The 12,252-nt window shown below is 36.4% G+C and overlaps 1 protein-coding gene and 1 long non-coding RNA gene across 3 annotated transcripts in view; both read right to left on the bottom strand.

Moving 5' to 3' along the window:
- Positions 1–8,188: 8,188 nt before the first annotated feature.
- Positions 8,189–8,632, bottom strand: LOC130094512 (uncharacterized). The gene is made up of 2 exons (XR_008807981.1): positions 8,281–8,632; positions 8,189–8,246 (listed from the first exon to the last, which is right to left on the bottom strand). It is a non-coding gene; the product is annotated as an uncharacterized LOC130094512 (long non-coding RNA).
- A 14-nt stretch (positions 8,633–8,646) lies between these two features.
- greb1l (GREB1 like retinoic acid receptor coactivator) overlaps positions 8,647–12,252 on the bottom strand; it is a 52,879-nt gene continuing 49,273 nt past the window's right edge. For both annotated transcript variants that reach the window (XM_056260826.1, XM_056260827.1), the window contains exons 32-34: positions 10,837–11,037; positions 10,400–10,538; positions 8,647–9,002 (exon numbers count right to left, since the gene is read on the bottom strand). In XM_056260826.1, coding sequence (XP_056116801.1) covers positions 8,839–9,002; positions 10,400–10,538; positions 10,837–11,037 — 504 coding nt within the window. In that variant the 3' untranslated portion in view covers positions 8,647–8,838. The remainder of the gene's footprint in view (positions 9,003–10,399; positions 10,539–10,836; positions 11,038–12,252) is intronic.

Genomic DNA, 12,252 nt, shown 5'->3' with positions numbered 1-12,252 from the left:
GATTAATAGCCTATTGAAAATTACTGGGACAAGAAATGTCCTGGTCACATTTCACCGCTAAATCAGAATAATAATACAAATTTAAAAAATGCGAATATATTATGTTTGCATAAAAAAAATGAAGCCTAATTTACTAAGATTACTAAGATTATTTACTAACACACACACACACATTTTCATGCAAAATAAATCCCATTCTCATTGCCGTAATCCAGTAATAAAAAAAGAAATAATTATTTTTGACCATAATGTCTTATAAAATCACAATTAATTACCTTACAATGATTTATACTTAGAATATTACTTTGCAAATTCACATTACAATTTAAACGTAATATAATTTTTGCTTTTACAAAAAAAAGACGATCTTTGTCACATTAATGTAGCATTAGGAGTTTGTAAGATTATGATAGAAATTACAGATATTGTATTTATTTTATAAGCATGAATTGCTTGCTTAGAAGTAATTTTTAGATAAAAAAATATATATATAATAATATTTAAAATATCAAAATTGTAAAAACGAAGAATCTTTATTTGTTTATTTTTTATTGAAAGATTAGCATTGCCTAATCTCTAGGTACTTCAAGGGGTAGAAATATTTGAAATATTTGAGGCCATTTTGGTTTTAAGACTGAAGGCCACTGAGAATGAATTTGCTTAATTGCCATATTGAAATTAATCCAAACAAGGTCATGTTCTTTATGCAAAATTCACAGACATTTTTGATGAGACAGTTGTTTTTTGATGAGAAACTGCACTACTGTAGAAATGGTTGTAGCCATGAATGTTGGAGGGCATTATGTGCATTTGTAATGCTAAGTATAAGATTTTTTTTTTTCCTATTCAAAATCTAGGACCTAAGTGAAGAAAAACAGTCCTCGTCCAGCTGCACATTTACCTTCTTATATGTAAACATGAAGGTTTAATTCATTGATTACCAGAAGTCAATGCCTTATCAGTTCAGTCCTTCCCAAGTGTTAAGAAAGGAAGATTTAGCTATTATTGTCTTTATAGTATCAATAAATTGTGCGTAAGACCAGTTGAAGTAGAGACTTGTCTCCATGTATTTATAGAGCGTATATTTCCAATTCTTCACTTACTTGATGTTTCTTAAATAGCTTTGTGGCCCTCAGGGACAAACCCCACTTCTGATATTTTTTGTTTGTGTTTCCTGTTAGTTTGTGTTTTTTTAAGGCAAGGAAAGATTGTATCATATCAAAGTTTTTATTTTTCACAAGAATGTACCGCATGCACTTTTTTTGTCATTACTGTTTTATTTGACACTGACTAGCTCAACATTGTAAATTAATCATATTTTTTTACTAGGAATGTACAAATAGCACTGTTTATAGTTGAAGGCACTAAAGTTAAAGTGTGTTTTCTTGGACCAGACAGACTTGGCTTCAAGGATTCTGTGAAAGTGAAAATGACTTGAGCTACTGTTTGTCTAAACTAAAATATGCTTGCTTGGACTTTACTTCAGGCTCAAATGGCTCTTTATATGATGGCGCATTGAAATCCTATACCAACAGCTCCTTAAATTATATAAAAAAATGAGAGAGAAAAAAAACAGGAGCACATATTATTTGTGTGAAAATGACAGGAATAGTTTGACCCAGGATGGATATATGATATATTTGTTGAGGAAGCTCTTTATAAACGGTGCCCGAATATAATTGTACATAAGGATTTTCAATGAGGAATGTTAGTTATTGAAATATCCTTCCTATGAAAACGCCCAGCCATGTGTTGTACATTGACCTTTGTCTGTTTTTATGACGGTGCTGCTTCATATTGCGCATCTATCTGTCAGTGCTTTGGGGCCGCGACTGCTCCTGCGGACTGTAAAAATGCTTTCCGTCCATCCTGTTACTAAATAGCATGTGTCACTGTTTTTAAGTGTCTTGAGTAACTGTCCCAACATGCATCGCATAACATGTAGCACAACATACATATTTTTCCATGAAGATGTCTTTCCTTATAAATATTTATAAAAGGATTGTGTATTTAACATGTGCAGCAATAAGATTTTAATATAAGACATATGTCAATGTAGAATAAATATATGAACATGTTCTTGTATGGAATATAAGTGCATTTGTGGTCTTAAATAAATTATGGAATTTAGTCGTAAAGCAATATGTTAGTAATATGGTTATTTAATTATAGCCTTTTGTACTGATAGTGTAATATCAATAATAATAATTAATATTATTATAATAATTATATTAAATATATAATTATACATTATAAAAATAATAATGAATGGCACTTGCCATGAGTATAAAGCTTAAATTATTTAAGTTAAGTTTTTAACTTAAATAGCGTTTAGGTGAAAGGAGCATGTAAAGGGAAAACAACACCGGCCTGAGGATTGATCCCTGTGGGACTCCACAATTAAGAGATATAGAGGACGAGTGATGACCAATACAAACAGCGAACCACCTGTCAAATTGGATCGGAACCACTGTTGTTCCGTGCCATGAAGTCCTAGCCTGGTTAAAACCAGACCATTCTCAGTTGTAACTGAGTTATGGTCTGGCAAAGCGTCATAGACAAATCATTTCCAGAGGGGCGTCACCAACGGACGTTGCGGATAGACCTAAACCCAATCAGAGCGATGAAGGAGATGACGTATGCAGAGCGGCAGAAACATCTCCGAGTGTTGTTCTTTGCTCGGTTTTTAGCGAAAATGAAACGTTCATATCGCTTAAAACAGACGCGATAGCTGATTCGAACGAGTGATGTTCGACGGTGGCATCCATCTTTGTAATGTAGGCTACAAAATCTGCTTCAAAATCCCAGCGCTGTCGTCATCGTGTAAAGCCCGCCCCAACGTTTCTGATTGGTGCCTCGATTTAGACGGATTGGAAATGGGCTTGAATGAGCTCTTTGCCAGACTAACTTTCAGAGCAAATCTAAATTTGCCGGAAGTTGTCTGGGTTTTCCCAGGCTAATGAAGTCCCACTGATATCTCCAAATGTGTCAACAGGACCAAATATCGTTTGAGACACTTAAAAGAGCGGATTTAGTACTGTGTAATGCTTTAAAACCAGATTGAACCAATCATGGATAGAATTTACAGTCAAATAAGATTGTAATTGAAACCGTACAACATTTGAAACAGACAGAGGAAGAATCAAGTTTTATTTTGTTTTGTTTTTTGTTTTTTTTAGATATGGTGACACCACAGCATATTTCAGGCAGTTAGGGAAGGAGCCAGTAAGTAAGCATTTGTTGATGACCAATAACAGGCCAGGACTGACCGTGTCAATGATTTGTCTAAGGAAAAGAGGCGGGATAACATCCTGGGGACATATAGTTGACTTTAGGTGACCAACAATCTCCTTGCATAAAACAAATCAATATAGACTCGAACTCTGACCACATGGAAGAACATAGTGGAACGTCAAGCAAAGTGTAAGATCTCAGATGTCTAGTCTACTTAGTCTAGTCTTAAAGTTGAAATCGGACCATTTCATGTTCCACTGTGGGGCTGATAACAGAGCTCTTTCAAATGTTATACATATGTCCCTCGTTGTCTTAGTAACACAAGAGTATACAGACAGAGGTTATGAGATGTAAATAGTGACCGCGTTATGGCGAATGATCAGTTATTTTAATCAGTTATTTTATTAAGCACACTTGGCCGGTTGAACGGTTCGTAATCGTGCCTCAAGTGGAAATAAAACTGGAACCATTCCTTGCCGTTCTTAGAAACATTAGGCCCAACGGTGGAGAATCGGCTTGATGCAGTCAACACAATTTGAGAAAATGAAATGAATATGCTGTAGATTTTTTTTTTTAAATCATCACAAATGTGCCGCCTGAACAGCTGTGAGCATGACATAATCTAAATCCCTGCTGATAAACTTCAGACGAGTCTGTTTGATACAGACATTGTTTGGAAGAACTTTGACCCACATTCCTTACCACGTTCTTTTCTGTTTGAAATCTCATCCAGACTAGAAGGCAAACTGCTAAGATAATGACTATATATCATATCTAGCAGTCTGCTAAAATAAAATCTCAATATAAACAGCCAGATGGAGTAGTTAAGAAGAAGATGAGTATAACATTAATAATAACAAACCATTATTTGGTTAATATGTTCACCTGAGACTATATGTACAACATAATAATTCACTAAAATTAAAGTAGGCCTACCAGAAATGTACAATCCCAGCTATGAAAAATATGTTCTAAGAATGTTTTGCTAATGTTCCCATTAAGTTATTTACCGGTAAGTTATAAGAATGCGAAGCATTCCAAAACTAAATGTTACACTAAAACTAAAATGTAAAAAATGTTAGACAATCATCTGACTAAAATGTTAGACAATCATCTGACTAAAATGTTTCAGAAAAAAACGTCCTACCATGTACTACCATGCTTTCATGGACATGCACCATACAATGGTATTCTTTGAATTACTTTGTATAAACACTACGGTACATGGTCATGTAAACCATTAAGTTAAAGTCTCATGTTATTATCATCTGATACCATTGCTATAACGTCTGTTATTGTACTTTTTTGTAATGAGCAATTACTGTATCTCCAATTCATTTTGGCTTATACAAGATACATGCATAAAATTCAACCTTTTATTATTAGCCAGGATGCCTGTCTCTAACTGAGCATATATCTGCATCACCGATGTACCAAAGTGAGGAAACTGTGAATTTGTGTGTTTGGGCATGTAAGTAGGGCATCTAGGCTCTTCAAATTGTACCAAAGCATCAAAACACAGACCGCCAGATTTATTTATAAACGACTTTATGTTTTACACTTCACTTGAACACTCACTCTAAAAACTCCCACATGCTTTCACCCACGGCATCGGAGTGGACTGATAATGTGTCAAGCTCAGGCCCGGATTGGCTAATCGGGAGCACCGGGAGAATTCCCGGTGGGCCGGTCTGGATTATTGGCCAGGAGGGCCGGTGTTGTCATGGCACTGGGTTGAATGCTCCAGTCACAGCGCAGCCCCACTATTTTTTTATTGTTATTTTCTCGCAGCCCCACAAAAAAGTCAGTTGTTAGAGATGTGCGAACAATTGCAATGATTCGCATATTGCGACGATAACCGACCTCATCGGATCTGCTTCAGTAGCTACTCAACACCGCTCGTCGGCAATGGCAAAATGTTTGAGATGACCGATCAAAGCAAGCGGGATGTATGTTCACAGAAGCGCGAGCCGGGGCCGCGCGCGAATCCCAACGCGACGCTTCACGAGATAAGATGCAAGTGGCTAAACTAAACAGCTGTTTTACGATAGAAGTTTTAAACGACCGACATAAATAATCAGTTTGCAAAGACTGTATCAATCAAAGGTAACCTAAAGATAAAGAGACTGAGAGAAGAAGAATGAGAGAAGGAGATCGAGATGAGAGAGGAGAGCAGGAAGAGCAATATTGCATAGTACTGTGCCCAGAAAGATAATAACTTTATTACAATGGATTCCTATTTAACACAGATATACATGTTTTTTGCCAATGACAGTGGAAAAATAATATGCCCCCGAACCCAGATCACTTTTGGGACCTTTGTATTTATAAAACCCTGTGTACGGCTATTGCACTGAATTGAAAATTATATATTTGAAAAATACATTGAATTACAAGGCTGTACAGAACAGTGCACTATTGCAGACTTATATACTGAGGGTTTAATTACATTATTTTAATATAGTCGGTCGGGAACTAAAGTGGGCCGGTCTAAGGTATGAAACTCCAGGGCTGAAAATTAGTCCCACTCCGGCCCTGGTCAAGCTGCATTAATGTGATTAAAGTTCATTGCCTCTTGGTTGAACCGTGGTCTGATTATATACAGAGTCCCACAATATTTAGGGCAGAGGTGACTGTATACAAGGTTCATTATTGGTTGATGATTTGACACGGCATATGTAGAACTTTGTTATGTAAGCTGCCAGCTGGGCATTATAAACGCGTCAAACCAGTTAAAATCAATAGAAAAACACAGCCAGGTGTTACTGCATTGCATTATTATGATTAGGCTATATAAGAAATATATCACATGTTGTTCATCTGTCCCATTTATACTACAAAAAAGTTCATATGAGTAACATTTTGACATTTAGGATGCGGTCACACTGCAGGTGAAAAACAATCATTTCAACAGCAATCAGTGATATCCGCAATTCCACGTGAGGGATGCAAAGGTGACTCGGCTAACGTTATCAGACTAGCTAAAGGTCTGGCAGGGCTCTCCCAAAGTTATGAGCAAACATTCTTCCAGTAATGTTTATAGTATGTTAGTTAAGAGTTATTTTGTCTTTAATAATGTTCTCAAAATGTTTGCACAAATTTTAGTTGCACGTTTAGTTGCACGTGTTTTTTAGAATGTTCAAACCTAACATTCCCATAATGTTGGCAAAATGATCAAATGGAACGACCCCTGGCTTAAAGGGTTAGTTCGACCAAACATTTCTGTCATTAATTACTCACCCTCATGTCGTTTCAAACCCTTAAGACCTTCATTCATCTTCGGAACACAAATTATATTTTTGATGAAATCTGAGAGCTTTCTGAACCAGCCATAGACTCCAATGTAAAAACCACTTTCAAAGACATCGTTAAAATAGTCCATGTGACTACAGTGGTTAAATCTGAGTGCACTTTTTCTTGTTGAAATATTCAGTATAAACACACTATTCACTATTTAAATGGCTTTGAATAGTGTATGTGAATTGACACACACCATATAACCTGCAGAAATAGAAACTGAAAAATTCCCACTACTGATACACAAAATGACGGTCTGTCTGGAACACACAATCAATCGGAGTGAAACAGTGAAAAGTCCTAGTAGCTACTGCGGTTAGTGATCTATTAACATCGCTCTACATTAACTCTACATTATTTAGAAATTCTATTTTGCCATTTGTCTCACATCAGTCCACAAGAACAATATCATATAAGGTTGAAAAGGTCACATTATTAGTTGAGCTTTCTACATTTTTGTCTGAAAGACTTACACAAACAGAATCAGATTGATGATAACACTTTATTACATTCATTTATCTCAACAGCAATAAGAACATGTTTCTGAAATCAAATGCTTACTAAACCAAAGCCGGCCAGTAGATCATGAGGTAGAAGATTTCAAATAGTTTGGTGCTACATATGTTCAGAATATTCACAGCTGACAGGAAAGATGCAAAGATTGTGAGAAGCAAATTGCATAATTTATGTGCACATCAAATTATCTACAAATGAGACACATTCTAAAGGTTGTCCAGTGGGTATTTGGCTTTCTTCATCGTTACAATCATCATTATTGGACCTGATGCATTTTTTACTAAACACAAATAATGTAAACCATATACTTTTTTCCCCGCTGGGTTACATCAGTTAATTTCTAATACATCATCTATACATAGTTTCAATGGAAGTGTGCAAAGCTTTTGATGACTAATTCAAGGACTTGACCTAGCAAGACATTCCTGATATTTCAATGATTATCAGTCCAAGAAGCTTGTTCAATAAATAAAACAATCCCTCGAAAAAGGGATCCATTTTTCTAATTTTAAATAAATCACCCGAAACAGAAACTAATGGGTCCTAGGTAGATTCTTTGTGCCATGGAAAAATAAAAGAATGCATTTGATCTGTGACACATGAGGCTCAAAGTGACTCTTCAGTAAAACTAGCCAGAATCCAAAGTGACAAAAAAGTCTGTCATATATATTAATATCGGCATTTCTTAAAATGTAAACAAAGCTTTTCTTTTAACATCCAAACAGTCATAAACCCCAAAAGATAAACCATTTCTGAACATTCATATTCTTAGACATATAGCTAGCTAGCTAGCTAGTTAGCCATCCTTATAAAATTGGCATTGCCTTTCCTGTTTCACTGATTTTAATTGTCTCTTTTTGGAGTGGAGTTTGGGATTGTGTCGTCATCTTAAGGCATTTACAGTGTGCAACTCCAAAACATTCCCGTCTACTTCAAAATAAGGAATGTTTCGATGAAATATGATGATTAATAATGACCTTTTAACCGAGTGACCTCAGTTAAAGCATAATGAGGTGGTTAATACGTCAGGCATGTACCAACCGCCATTTACAATCATGAACACCGGCACACATCGGCTGTTGCAGGCTGGAATCGAGAAGATCATAAATAGATTTCTTTAGATATAGCGAATGTTGATATCAGTAAGTGAACTTTGTGAGTTCATTGAAACATCCGAACTTTGAATGAATGATTGACAACTCTGAGGAGCACGGAATGTTTTTTTTGGATTACGTCAGGTAATATCTTTGGCAAGATAAAAAGATTTTTAGTTTTTTTCACATGGGTTGGGATTACCCAATGAAATTCTCCCAAGACTACACACCTAAAAGCATCATGTGTTGTCGTGTGAGCTTCCATCTTGAGGATGGTAGATGGCGTTGATGATGAGAACTACATTAAGCAGGCAAAAAGAAAGAAGAGCAGTAGTAAGTCCTTTTGTCTCGAGACAAAAAACCCTGAGATTATATATATATAGAAGGACTTATCTAATGATGTCCTTCGCATTGTCCTTGCGTGTCAGGACACGCCAAATCACCAACAAACAATGTTCTGAAAGCTTTTTCAAAAGGTAAAAAGAGGGAAAACACACGAGGCAAACGCACAACATCTGTATCCAGCACAGTATCTGTCATTTGGACATTTCTTCAGAGTATCTATCCTCAAACGTTGTCCGAGGTAGTGCCGACTGGAGAGGGCCGACTCATTCTCTTTATAAGCAGTTCGAGAGTTATGATGCTGAAAAACATCTTCTCTGTGGCTAACAGTTGAAGGGAAATGGAGATGTGGAGATTAGATATGGCGGCCTGTGAGGAAGTATAGGGGACGGTCCTCGCTGCAGTTGGCCGTCTGAAACTCATCTCGCAAACGAAACTGCCACTCATCCTCCAGCTCCAAACGCACAATAGTCTGACGCAAGGAGCTCCGGTCCTGACAGATCACACACAGCGTGGCTCCTGCAAGATGAGTGAAACAAATAATGATTTAAAGCTTCTTATAGGACCTCATCATGCTTAGAGAGGTGTGCTATTATTGTTATAACAGCTCTGAATTTTTTAGTTCTAAAAACAAGGTTTTGTGTTTGAAATGTGAAGATTAGAGACTAGCGCTCAAAAGTTTGGGGTCAGTAAGATGTTTTTTTCTTTTTGTAAAAAAAATTAATACTTAATACTAGATGCATTAAATTGATTAAAAGTGACGGTTAAGACATTTATAATGTTACAAAATGTTCTTTTGAACATTTGCATTCATCAAAGAACCCTGGAAAAAAAGGTATCATGGTTTCCACAATATTATTAAGCAGCAAACATTTATAGTAATAATAAGCATTGAGCAGCAAATCATCATATTAGAATGATTTCTGAAGGATCATGTGACCCTGAAGACTGGAGTAATGATACTAAAATTCAGCTTCGCCATCACATACATTTTAAAATGTATTCAAATAGAAAACGGTTTTAAGTTGTAATAATATTTCACAATATTCCCGTTTTTTTCCTGTATTTTTTCGATAAGATAAAAGCAGCCTTGGTGAGCATTAAATACTTTTCAAAAAGATTTAAAAATGTTATAGACATCAAACTTTTGAATGTTAGTGTATATTGGTGCTTTTTTTTTTTTTTTTTAATAGTTAAAGTGCCCCTATTATGGTCCTTCGAATATTCCCTTTCATGCAGTGTATAATATCGCTGTTTGTGAATGTAAACGTTCTGCAAAGTTGTAAAGTCGAAAGTACGAGATAAAGTTATCGTCTCCCAAAAGAAAGAATCGACTCAGAACCGCCTAAACGAGTCGTCAGTGATTCGAATCTCACTGCGTGACGGTTCTACGTCACTAGACAAGACATTTGCATAATGCCCGCCTATGTTGGACATTGCACGTTGAATAACTAGTTCTTCCAATGTTTCATCATCGGACTCGCGCTGGGATTGATATGGTAAAATCGACGCCATCGTTGCTATCTTTACAGTGTGAACAATCGCTGAGCTTCAGAAAGAAGCCCCCAGAGCTGAAATTCAGTTATGATAATGGGTGTTGTTTCCAACACGTGCTGTAAGCAGTAGACCAATCACAACAGACTGGTCCATCTGACCAATCACAGCAGAGTAGCTCGCGGAAAGGAGGGATTTAGAGAGACTGAATCTTCGGACGAGTCGTTTGAGAATCATTGAAAATGTGGTGATGTGCGATGTATATTATGAGAAAATTAAAGTGTTTTTTGACCTTTGATGCATGTAAACCTGTTGTGGGAGACCTTCAAAAGAAAATCAGGAACCTTTAAAAATAGCATAATAGGAGCACTTTAATCTTTATAATATTTAGTATATTCCAGTTGTAAGGAATCCAGCCTCACCTTTGAGGAAGTTGAATTTCTTCAGGAGGCTTGAAACGACAAAGGAGTCACACAAGTAGAGCAGCAGCCCACTGAAAACCACGCATTGATGATCCACATTCACAGAGTGAGGCCGCGAGCTCACGTAACACACCTGAATCTGTAAACACAAAGAAAACACGACAACTGAACTAATATGCACAGCAGAATCTGCTTTCAGTCAATAGTGCATCTCCAATTCATTCTTTTCATTCCCTGACCAGTCAATGCTTATTCGTTGATAGTTAACTGTTGTTTTGTGAAAAAGAGCGGCGTGAACTTTCTTCAAAAGTTCTCCTTTTGTGTTTTATGAAGCAAAGAAAAAAAAGCACACAGGTTTGGAGTGATATTTAGGCAAGTAATTAATCAAAACATGTTCATTTTTGGGTGAACAAGCCCTTGAGGTGTGATATTTTTACCTCGGGGCCGAGGTTGAGGTAGCCATCTATGGACAGCACGGGGTTAGCGCTGTTACAGAGGGCCAGAGGAAAGAGACGGTGGCTGCAGGACTGCAGAAACTTCTCCAGCAGGAACTGAGCCGGCGCAGACAGAAGTGTGTGTTCACTGTCCGGAGCGCACACATACTGAGATGCACACACATGCACCGGGGTCTCAATCCTCTGCAGGGAAAGAGACGAGGAGGAAGAGGTTGTTTTAGAGCTGTTAGTCTCTTACAATGGTACTGTTCTGCATAAACAACAGTTTTTAAACCCCACAAAATGTGACAAATAAAAAAATCATAATATAATATAATATACACACTAACATCCAATTGTTTGGGGTCAGTAAGATTTTTAAAATATTTTGGAAAGAATCTCTTCTGCTCACCAAGGCTGGATTTATTTGATCAACATTCAGTAAATACAAGTAATTTTGTGAAATATTATTGCAATTTAAAATAAGTGTTTTCTATTTGAATATATATTAAAATGTAGTTTATTCCTGTGATGCAAAGCTGAATTTTCAGCATTGTTACTCGCATTATTACTCGTCAGTGTCACAAGAAATCATTCTGATATGATGATTTACTGCATATTTCTGCACATTTCTTCTTATTATTATTGTTGAAAACAGTTTTTCTGCTTCATATTTCTGAGGAAACCGTGATACATTTTCCCAGGATACTTTACGGTCACTTTTGATCAATTTAATGCATCTTTGCTGAATAAAAGTATTAATTTCTTTAAAGAAAAATCTTACTGAGCCTAAACTATATCATACATTACACTAATTTATACACCTATATTTAATTATAGAAATTGCACAAATGTAGGCAAACATTGTGAATGTAAATTTCATGGTAAATTTTAGGGAGATATAAAGGTGAATAGGCTTTATGCCGAGCGTCACGTGACCAAACCAGAAAACGGGTCTCATTGCATCCGCTTGTCAGAGAAAGTGTTAACGGCCGTAAGAACTAACTACGATATCTATGGATTTTTAAGGTAATCAGCTAACCTACTAAGTTCACTTTGTTATTGGTGTTATATGCTATTTAAATATCTAACGTTAGTGTGAAGAAGAAAAATTAAAAAACTTTTAAATATCAATCTGCACATGCGAGGGACATTGGTTATGCTCATTTTTGCTTGCTCCTTTTAAGTTATCTTGAGTAAAACCGCAAAAAATTTCATGAAGCACATACAAAAGACCTGAATCGGAAGCGATGTGATCTGTTTTCCGGCTTGGTCACGTGACGCTCGGCATAAAGCCTATTGTTTAAGTTGGCATGTTCAAAATGGCAGCAACAAAATGACAAATGGTTTTGTAGCGCCCACTAGTGAACGTATAATGTAACTGCAGTTACCATTAACTCTATGCTAACAAGCTAATAT

Source organism: Rhinichthys klamathensis, unplaced genomic scaffold (genome assembly GCF_029890125.1).
Source record: "Rhinichthys klamathensis goyatoka isolate OS25496 unplaced genomic scaffold, OSU_Roscu_1.1 h1tg000178l_1, whole genome shotgun sequence".
Taxonomy (NCBI): Eukaryota; Metazoa; Chordata; class Actinopteri; order Cypriniformes; family Leuciscidae; genus Rhinichthys; species Rhinichthys klamathensis.
This window is presented reverse-complemented; position numbering and strand designations above follow the sequence as displayed.